This window comes from Prosopis cineraria, unplaced genomic scaffold, assembly GCF_029017545.1.
Source record: "Prosopis cineraria cultivar Desert tree isolate PC_DT_omini unplaced genomic scaffold, ASM2901754v1 PC6, whole genome shotgun sequence".
Taxonomy (NCBI): Eukaryota; Viridiplantae; Streptophyta; class Magnoliopsida; order Fabales; family Fabaceae; genus Prosopis; species Prosopis cineraria.
In genome coordinates, this window is record NW_026555337.1 from 17,760,261 (window position 1) to 17,770,948 (window position 10,688).

The 10,688-nt window shown below is 29.1% G+C and overlaps 1 protein-coding gene and 1 non-coding gene across 2 annotated transcripts; both read left to right on the forward strand.

Annotated features, from left to right (window-relative positions):
- The first annotated feature begins 294 nt into the window (after window positions 1–294).
- LOC129314717 (U6 spliceosomal RNA) lies at window positions 295–398 on the forward strand. Its single transcript, XR_008594227.1, has one exon. It is a non-coding gene; the product is annotated as a U6 spliceosomal RNA (small nuclear RNA).
- A 6,382-nt stretch (window positions 399–6,780) lies between these two features.
- On the forward strand, window positions 6,781–8,558 carry LOC129313958 (B3 domain-containing protein Os01g0234100-like). Its single transcript, XM_054957341.1, has 4 exons — window positions 6,781–6,903; window positions 7,403–7,609; window positions 7,701–7,791; window positions 7,879–8,558. Exons 1-4 carry the CDS (start codon window positions 6,781–6,783, stop codon window positions 8,556–8,558), a joined length of 1,101 nt encoding a protein of 366 aa, XP_054813316.1.
- The last annotated feature ends 2,130 nt before the right edge of the window (window positions 8,559–10,688 follow it).

Below are 10,688 nucleotides of genomic sequence, written 5' to 3' on the forward strand. Positions count from 1 at the left end.
TTTTAAAAAAAACCTCCTAGTAGGGCTTGTCTGCAAATATTGTTCACATTTTCCTTTCAAAATTATAATTTTTGCAAGACCTCTTGGAATAAAATTTTCACATCCACTCTAAATTTTTAATTTCTGCCAAAAATAATTATCTTCATGAGCCGTATTTTTAATAGTCCTATTAATTAAATGCTAAATGGTGATTATTACCCTTTAATTTACATAATTAAATTTGAAAGGCTGCAGAGAACAAAGTAATAATCATGAGATTTCATATATGTTAGAAAAAGATGTTATTTGATCCTTGTCATTGTCAGTAACTTCCAGATAAAATTGGAGCATACAGAGAAGATAAGCATAACCCTTATGCAAAGATGACACGTACAAATTGAGAGAGAGTGTTAGTAATTGAGAAAACAATTCACTTTAGAATATTAAAAAATTATGAAAAACTAACAATTTGTGAAGTTTTTTTTTTACTAATTTTATGTCTAATTATTTCAAATGAGTCAAAGTATTTATTATATATAAAATTCAATTCAATGCCAAAAACAAATTTTAAGCCATTATTTGTAGCGTTAAATATATCATTTGAAGGCATATATTTTTTGGCCGAAGACAAGTTAATTTCATTAATCAACAAAAATATAATATACACACTAATAGCTGAAGTTAAAAAGAAAAAAAAAATATCACATGAAGATATAATATAATATATATATATATATATATATATGAAATGTACAAGCTTTGAATAGCTCATATGCGGAGTTTTGGGTCTAATCATTCCGATAACTAAGTGCCAATTAAATGTGGAGGCCCAAACCTTGTCCCAAAGATTTTTTAAAAATTTTTGTAAGCATATACTAGTCCAAGAAATAAATATTGGGCCGAGTTTCTTTTATATTTTCAATACACCCAAAAATTTTGAATTTTAAAGGTTTACTTTACCCTAATTTTTTAAATTCATAGCCAACCTAGCTACATCTTCCTTAAGAATCGGCCGCAATTCTCCTAACTTTTCACTGACGGTGCTTGAGAAGCGCAGCAATTGTAAGCATCTAATCATTTCACTTCTTGATCTTCACTTATTTTGTATGGATCTTGTGATTACCTATTGATCATATTAGAAAAATGAAATATTTAAGTTTATTTAACAGATCTGCAATTCAAATGATCTATTTATTAAATTAAATTGAACAATTTCTTTTTAATGAAAAGATTAGGTTTTAATCACAACATATTTTTTAGCAAATCTAAATATGCTACAATCACATGATTGGGATATTCACGTGAGAAATTAGCAACATTAAAGATCATTTGCTAATCTCTTATTGAATCACTCGACTACCTCCAACAGTATATATTTTACCGATCTAATTTCTCCATTATTAGAAAATAGAAACACATCTATTTTTTCTTAGCAGATGTGGATTGTCCAAAGTTTATATGATAGTCTACATTTTATATTTCAATCTTATTTTTTAACAGAAAAATATATTTTTAAATTGAATATTAAAAGAATTTTTGTATCTATTTTTTTAAATTATAAAATTTTAAAATGTGAAAAATTATGTATAAATTTTTTAAATTTACAGCCACCTAGCTTCATCGTCCTTGAGTAACGGCCACAATCCCTCTAATTTAATTATGTATAAATTTTTTAAATTTACAGTCAACCTAGCTACATCTTCTTTGAGAAACGGCTACAATCCTCCTAATTTTTTTGCTCACGGTGCTTGAGAAGTGCAACATTGTAAGCATTTGACTATTTCACTTTTGATCTTCAGGTATATTTATGGATCTTGTTATTACCTATTGATTATGTGAGAAAAATGAAATATTTGAATTTATTTAATAGATCCGCAATTCAAAACATTCCATTTATTAAATTAACTTCAAAAATTTCTTTTCAATGGAAAGATTTAGTTTTAATTGATAAGCAGCAACAATCACATGATTGGGATATTCATGTGAGAAATTAGTTCCATTAAAGATCAGTTGTGGATCTCTTATTGAATCACTCGATTACCTCTAAAGATCTATATTTTACATATTTAGTTTCTCTGTTATTAGAAAATAGCAACATAACTACTCTTTCTCAGCAGATTTGGATTGTGCAAATTTTATATGGATGGTCTATATTTTATATTTCAATCTTATTTTTAATATAGATAATATATTTTTATATTGAATATTTAAAAAAATGTCTTTGTATCAATTTTTTAAATTATAAAATTTTAAAATGTGAAGAAAATATGTATAAGTCCTTAATGAGATCAATTTGACCGAAATGAAATCATTGCCTAAGTAGGCATCACGTTATGATATTTCACTAAATAGGCAATCGATGCTATATATATAACTAAATTAGTATTACTGTAGCTTTCATGTTTTTATGAATTTGGGTGTAGTTTCTTAATTTTTGATTTTTATGTATAGTTTCTTAAAAAACATTTTTAACCAGTTTCCTTTTATTTTATAGAGAATGACACACAAAAATTTCCCGAATAAGTGAATGACAGGAAAATACCACGAAATATAATAATTATTCTGAGGGACTTCTTTGACATTGATTATTTTAATAAAATTTCCATTCTAACCCTCTGAATGAAAAGATAAAGAATCACCCAAACTGTTGATTTTGTGCTCTAATCTTCAGTCATTGACAATAGTTTCCAATAATAACTTCAACTCCAAATCACTACTTTCCTCAACCTAAGTATCCATGATAGATGAGCTCTGATCTAATGGCCTGGGTGCCATAGCTCCTACGCCCACCAACACAAGGACTTGACTATTTGGTTTAGCCAGATATTTCAAATCAATAATTTAGATGCATTTATGCTTAGAAAATGAAACAGATAACTTTGAACCTTATTAAAAGAAGTAAGGAAAGGCTAAAGAAAATACTTTTGCAAGTTGTTAATAGAGATTTCTTTGTTAACAATATTTTTAAAAGTTTTGTAAATCACAGAGCACAATAACATAATACAATTTATATAGTTGACCTCACCTAATGGGATAAGGTTTGTTGTTGATGTTATTGTATGCTTGGAGAGGTCTGAGGGAAATTAGCGATGAGCTTGATGTTTATGTAAGGAAAAGAAGGAGAAGATGACCAAGAGGGCATGAGGAGGAGAGAGCAAGATCCAAGGGATTCGCCTTCTTTCAAGCTTCTTTTATCTAATGTGTAATTCATTCATTGATATCTCAAACAATAATGAGCATATATATATATATATATATATGTATATATATATATATAAAAGTCATTATGTCTACCTTTATGCCTACCTGCCTAGAAATAATGACAAGCTTCGTTTTCTTGCAAGCTTTCTCTAGCTGATATGTAATCAAAGAGCTCTCCAAAATTAAGATACTCCATCACAGTATAAATGTTTGTATGTGTTTCTATAACCTCATAAACTCTTACAATGTGAGGATGCACCAACATTTTTGCAATTCTGATCTCTCTTTGCACTTCAACACAGTAGAGAAATCAATTATATGTATTTTTGTTTGATGATATTTAGATGAATGTATTGAAAATTACTGATATTTAGAGAAAAAGTTTTTTCTTTAAATACCAGTGAACTTCAAAACGTTCATTTGACTACTATCAGAGAGAAACATATATAATTGATTTCTCTAATGTGTTGAAGTGGAAAGAGAGATCAGAATTGCAAAAATGTTGGTGCATCCTCACATTGTAATAGTTTATGAGGTTATAGAAACACATACCAAACATACATATTGTGATGGAGTATCCTAATTTTGGAGAGCTCTTTGATTACATATCAGCTGGAGGAAGCTTGCAAGAAAAGCAAAGCCCATCTTTCTTTCTTTTTTTTTTTCTAAGAAAGTTGACAAACTTAATTTTATTCAATGCTCATTATTGTTAAAGATGTTTATGAATGGATTACATATAAGATAAAGGAAGCTTGAAGGAAGGTGAATTCCTCTCTCCTCCTCATGCCATCTTGGTCATCTTCTTCTTATCCCTTACATAAACATCAACCTCATCACCAATTTCCCTCAAACCTCTGCAGCAACAGCATCAACAACAATAACAACAAAAGCAGCAGCAACAACATCTCACTAGATGAAATTGCTATATGAATTGTATGACGTCATTGTACTCTATCAATTACTAAACTTTAGAATGTTGTTAACCAAAAAGTCTTTATTAACAACTTTTAAAAGTATTTTCTTTCACTTTCTTCTACCCCTCTTAATGAGGGTCAAAGTATTAATTTATTAATTTGAAATATTTAGAAGGTTTTGATTAATAACTTTTAAAAGTATTCTCTTTTGCCTTCTTCTACCCCTCTTAACTAGGGTCAAAGTATTAACTTATTAATTTGAAATATTTAGAAAGACCAAATATTCAAGTCCTTGTGATGGTTGGTGTAGGAGGTATGGCACTCCATTTTATCAAAGATCATCTCTCTTGGATATCCAGGTTGAGGAAAGTAGTTATTTGGAGTTGAAGTTATCACTAGAAACCATTATAGTAGTTTGGGCGTCTCTTTCTCTTTTTATTCAGAAATAATTTATGTCAAAGAAGCCCTTTGGGACTCGAAAATAATTATTATATTTTGTGGTACTTTTATATCATTTATTTATTTGGGAGGTATTTTTGTGTTGTTTTTCCATTATAATTTCCATATATTCTTTATGACAATTCATCTAAATGCTGGCCTCTTTCAAGTTAGTTCTTAATTGTGAAGTCACCTTATATTACCTCTTCCGAACCCAAATATAAGTAATTTTTTAAGTTCTAGGGTCCAAGATGTAAATCACCTCGATGTCATTAGCTAGTTATTTTTCACAAATACCTTTATTTATCATTAAATACTTATTTTGAGAATCAACAAGCAAATAGATAGACATATCAGTTATCAATAGCAAACTTGAAAAATAATTTCAATTTGGAACATTTTAAATACGAAAAATTAACTTTAACCAGTTTTCTTAATATGTATGATATAGGTAATTGTAACTTATTTTTGAAATCAAAGGTAGCATAAGATTACAGTTTTTTTTAGCTATTATAATAAATTAAGTAAATTGTAGCTAACCCCCACCTAGTGGTTTGTTGTGGTTGTTCTATAAATGATGTAATTTGTTATAAATTCTATTATACACACAAACACTGAGACTTTAATTAGAAAGTTTGATGTGTTTTATAAACTGAGTGAAATTTAAAAAATGACTTGTTTACTACTTGTAAATAAATGTGATATTGGATATCAATTATTACTAAAGAATTTGTTATCTACTAATGGCGTTTGGGTCTAGCAAAAAAGGTTAGTCCTTCACAACATAGCAAATCAAGTTTTAAATTTTTGGTGGGGGATATGCCCATATTTAGTGCCTGACTATGCCTCAAATAAAATTGTTTCTAATAGAAGGATACATGTGAGAAATTAAAAAAATAGAATTTGTTATCTAGTGGGCCTTGTTTTAGTAATTGATAATGGAAGAGAATGAAAATAATAAAGAACACACAATTTGAATTTTGGCTCCATTAATGTAAAAACAATGCTTTGCTGTTTATTGAGGTGATTTTTTTTTAATACATGGTCACAAGAAACCAGTGCAAGTAGAAAAAACTGTCTAGTCATATCAAAATATAAGATATTTCTATGTAATGGTCTTATGTCTTTCTTCTCTTTTCACTCATACCTTTCAGCCATTTTCAATTATAGAATTCAATATGAAGCCAAGTACCTCATCAGCCACTCCACCAAAGGTCTCTCTCTCTCTCTCTCTATCATTCCTTTTCAAAACTAAGTTTTGAATACAATAATATATTGCATTTCAGGTCAAGAGTGGCAGAGTACAAAAGAAGGTAAAAACACACTCTACAATTATCTTCAAAATTATACTAAGAATGGAAAAAAATAATAGATTCTTTGTCTAGAATAAGATGGTCTGTGTTTTAAACTACATCAGTTTGCTATATCTATACATGTAGATGGTGATGGTTATAACAAATTGCTCAGCCAAATATTACATATCCTATCATATATCAATATCACTAGCTATGTATAAAGGTGATGGACCATATAATAAAAAATATAAGGATAATATAACTTTTAGTTCCTCAAGTTTGACTTAATTGTTGATTTAGTCTCCCAAATTTTATTTTTATCGATTTAGTCTCTTAAAGTCACATCGATTATTGACTTAATCCTTATTGTTTAAAAAAGAACCAACCTTGTTAAAATTCATTGACATGAATCACATAATATTGATGGAAGCCATAAAGATTATATTGATGACAAGAAGTGTAATTATTTAGTTAGAAGGAAAAAAAACTCAAAAGTTTTAAAAAACAAGAGAACAAAATACAATATAAAGGATTATATTGATAAAAAATAAACTAATTTGATGGCTAATTTATTTTTATTTAGCTTCATAGATATGTCAAGTCATTAATATACTTTGCACATTAGATTATTTTAAAAGTCAATTTGTGTTTTAAAACTTCAAAGACTTATATGATAATTTTAAAAATATAAAGGATCAAATCGATATAGATTGAATTTCAGGGACTAAATCAATAACTAAGATAAATTTAAGGAACTGCAAGTTTCATTGTCACAAAAAAATAAATTATAGTTCATTTCAAAATTTAAATGCATGATATATTTTGCTATACTATGATGTGTCTTATCGAATAGAAATTTGAGCAGGTTACAAGTAGGAACCCAGAAAGACTTTCGAGGTTAGCTAATTAATTGATTTACTTTGTCACCTTTATATTGTAGAATATAGAAGACAATGGCTCCATATTCATACTTGTACTCTATTTATATAGATCGACAAGATCAATCAATAATTCTCAATCACAAGCTGTGGAACAAGCGAAGGAACTTCAAAGAACTCTATCTCCTGAATTTCCAAGTTTGATAAAAATAATGTTGTTGTCTCATGTGTCGGGCCAGTTTTGGCTGGTAAAATCAATTCTTTAATATGAAACTAAAGCATTGTTTTTAAGTGTTAGTTATTATCATCTTCATTGATGAAAATTCACATGAATATATATTTCTTCTAATTAAATATGGGGTCTTTCAAAACTATTAAATCTCGCATATCATGTCTTTATTGACAAAAACTTGATGAAAAATATAACTTTTGCTTTCTAAATTCATTAATTTAGTCCCTAAATTTTGACTCAAAATAATCTAGTCTTCATAGTTTTTTGATTCAATACAACTTAATCCCTATAAATTTTTCACTTGATAAATTATGAGAAATGAGTTATATTGAGTCAAAGTTTAATGATTAAATCAATAATTAAAAGAAATTTTAAGAATTAAAAGTTATATTATCTTAAAATCTGATGACAAATGCATGTGAGGTATAAGAATGATATACTTAGCACTACATTTTGTAATGGCAGGGCCTTCCTAAATATTTCTGCGAGGTGAATTTGCCCAAGACTGATTCTATGATTGTTTTGGAAGATGAGAGTGGAAAAGAATATAAAACAAAGTATCTTACCGATAAGATAGGTTTAAGTAGTGGTTGGAGAGGGTTTTCTACAGCTCATAATTTACATGAGGGTGACGTTTTAGTTCTCCATTTAATCCAACCTTTAAGGTTCAAGGTACATAACCGTTTCATCATGATGAGAATTTGTCACAATGCTTTATTCAAGTTATCAAGTTGGTAATCTTTAATGTCTTTCATGTCCTAAGGTGTACATCATAAGATCTCATATGTCAAATGAAATGGATGCTGCTCTAAGCCTTCTATGTTTAAACAGTTGCATGCAACAACATGATCTTGGTATGTTTCCTATATGTAATTCTCATTCCTTTGTTTACTTTGACATTCCTATGTTTCTAATTGATTTTTGCAATCTCATCATTCTAGATGTTCCTCAAGAAAATGACTTAAACAATAACAGAATGATATGTGATGCTATACCACTGTCAAATCACCTTGACTTCACAAGTGATGATTTAGAAGAAAATGTTGGTCTTGAAGCTTTGAATGGGATTGTATTGGCGAGATCTATGATCACTTTCCAACAAGTAACAAGTATTGATAATTTTAGCATCGTGGTTAATGGCTTGGTACTTGACTCCCAACTACCCCAACACCTCAAAACCAAATACTATGAACTTTGTTGTAGTCAGCAAATGTTTCTTCATGAGCATCTTCTTGGAGGTCAAAATTGTCAACTAGTCATTGGAATGATTCGTGAGATCATTAATATTTCTGATGCCATTAAAGCTAGCAAGATCACAACCCCTTCAAGTAGTTTTGTTGTGTGGCATAAAAAGTTAAAAGGCCTTGAAACATGGGGCATGAACGTTAGGTTCTTGCTTACTAGGCTAGAACAGCTTATGATTTTAGCTTCAGAACTTAAGAGCTACGAGGAGGCAAGGAAAGATCAAGAGCACATTGAAAAAGAAAAGAAAGATCTTGAAATAAAACTTGAAGAAGTTGAAGAAACAATAAAAAGACTTGATGGTGAGATTGACTCTCTAAATCTAAACCCTGAGATGTTGGAGGTTGAGTTTCAAGAACTTGCTAATGCTCATTGGTGATATAGGTACATATATTGATGCTTTCTTTAATGTGTTTTTATATTCAAATTTTCTCATGAAGCATAATAGTAGTTATGTAATAAAAGATATAGACACAAAAATCAATTACTTGTAGAAAAAGAAACAAATTTTGTTCCAAATTCTTTATTCACATGACTATCATGTCACATGAAAGTATTCAAATTTTGTCTCTTCAAAAATGATTGAGCTTAAGTTCAAGGTGTAACAAATGTTAAGTATAAATAGTTCTCTGGAGTGGATCCTTGGAGTTGCTCTATATTTCATTGGGAAGCTCTAGAGTTAATCATTTTCTATTGCATATACAAACTTAAGATCAAATATTTTTCTAGGTAAAAGTATGTGATCCATGTATATAAAAAATTATCATAATATAATAGATCTTGTTGTAAATTCAATTGCTTGTATCCTTCAATTTAATGGATTAATGCAATTGGTTCCTCCTTCAAATGGAATTTGTGACAAGTTTTTGACAAACTAGAGGTTTTGTTTCAATAGTTAAATCTTAGATAGGTTCTACTTGAGAATCAACACGAAAGTGTAAGACCAATGCTTATAATGAGTTTTCTATTGATCATGAACCAAGTGATAGGGGATATATTGATGTTGCAAATTTGAACACCAATTTACATTGGCCACTATTTGAACATACTATTACACATTTGGAGTTATATGACATCTTAATCTTGAAGACGTTTCTATTACATCTTTATAATCTAGGAAATTTCTATTGCAGGTGACCCCAGAGCAAAACAAATCCCATGGTGTGTAATTTTTTCATATATTTATTTCAATTTTCGGTAGCTAGATGTAACTCTCTCTGTAGCAATGAAGATATATATATATATATATATATCTATATATAAAGCTCTTCAAGACATAAAACTCCTTTGCTCACTAACTATATGTTGGAGAAATGCTACTTATCTCATGATGAACAAGTACAATATAATGAGAAGTGCAAGATTGAAAGTGGATATATACACCAAGTCACCTAAAGGATAATTGGGTTGTTGTTGTTGTCATTTGGAAAGGAAACAATAATGAACAGGACCTTGGTTTTGTATAGAAAAGACTTCCTTAGTATAGCTAGGAATCTAATATTGTGTGATTAGGATGCCTCATTATTCTTTTTCCTTATACTGATTGTATCCTTGCTATCCATGACATTACTAGGATAAGTTCTATTAAAAAAAATTTAGGAAATTAAATCCCTTGGACTATTTTAGAAAAACATAGACAAATATATGCTCCTTCTGTTGGACAACAAACACAAAGGTAGGATGTTAACTTTTCTTACAATCATCCTTTACACTCATATTCTCAAATAGAGAAATCAAAATCACTTCAATTGAAAAGTTTGATGTCATTTTTCAATTTATTGAAACTCTTTTTTATAGTAATTAGCTTAAGAAAGAATAATAATGGGACCTACATTGATATTCTATGTCTTTTTCAATACAATTCCTACTTAGTGGAATGAAATTTGCATATTCTATTTCTTTTATCTAATATAAATTAATTTAGTTCAATGAAATTAAATTTTCCTCAATCATTTTTCCTTAATTTGACTGCAGGTTATTCAATAAAGGAATCATCAAATAGGAATAGATAGTAATGTAAAAATGATTGTTTGGGTGAGATCTGTGTTTCTTTTATATTTGTGTTATTCTTCTACTAGTGAACTGTTTGGGTGAGATAGCAATGCAAGTGGGATCTTTCACAACCTCTTCTTTCCTTCAAATTTCAAGTTATAACTATCTTCTTTCATTTGTGTAATGGATTTGAGAAGCTAAGATTGGCGAAGCATCATCCTTTTTTAATTTAGCATAAGACATGATTAAAGGTGAGTTCTTCGAGCAATTAATTTTCATAATGCCTTGATGAAATTGCAAATTTGAGTCTTGTCTCCTTTATTTAGGAAAAATCAAAGCACAAAGAAGAAGCCAATCATAGACTCATCTTTGGCCCAAGGGCATATATAACTTTCTATTATCATTAGCTTATTTAGTTTTATGAACAAAATTCTATTTATCTAATTCGCTATCTAAAGTGTTTGTCTTTCATAAAATAAGATTACAAGGAGAAGGAGAGGGCAAGGAGGTATTCATT

What these genes read in the sequence shown, in the direction of transcription:
- LOC129313958 (XM_054957341.1), top strand. Translation starts at nt 6,781, where the DNA reads ATGGCTCCATATTCATACTTGTACTCTATTTATATAGATCGACAAGAT. An exon ending in TCCAACCTTTAAGGTTCAAG is followed by an intron (nt 7,610 to 7,700) that starts GTACATAACCGT and finishes TCATGTCCTAAG; the next exon opens with GTGTACATCATAAGATCTCA. An exon ending in CATGCAACAACATGATCTTG is followed by an intron (nt 7,792 to 7,878) that starts GTATGTTTCCTA and finishes TCATCATTCTAG; the next exon opens with ATGTTCCTCAAGAAAATGAC.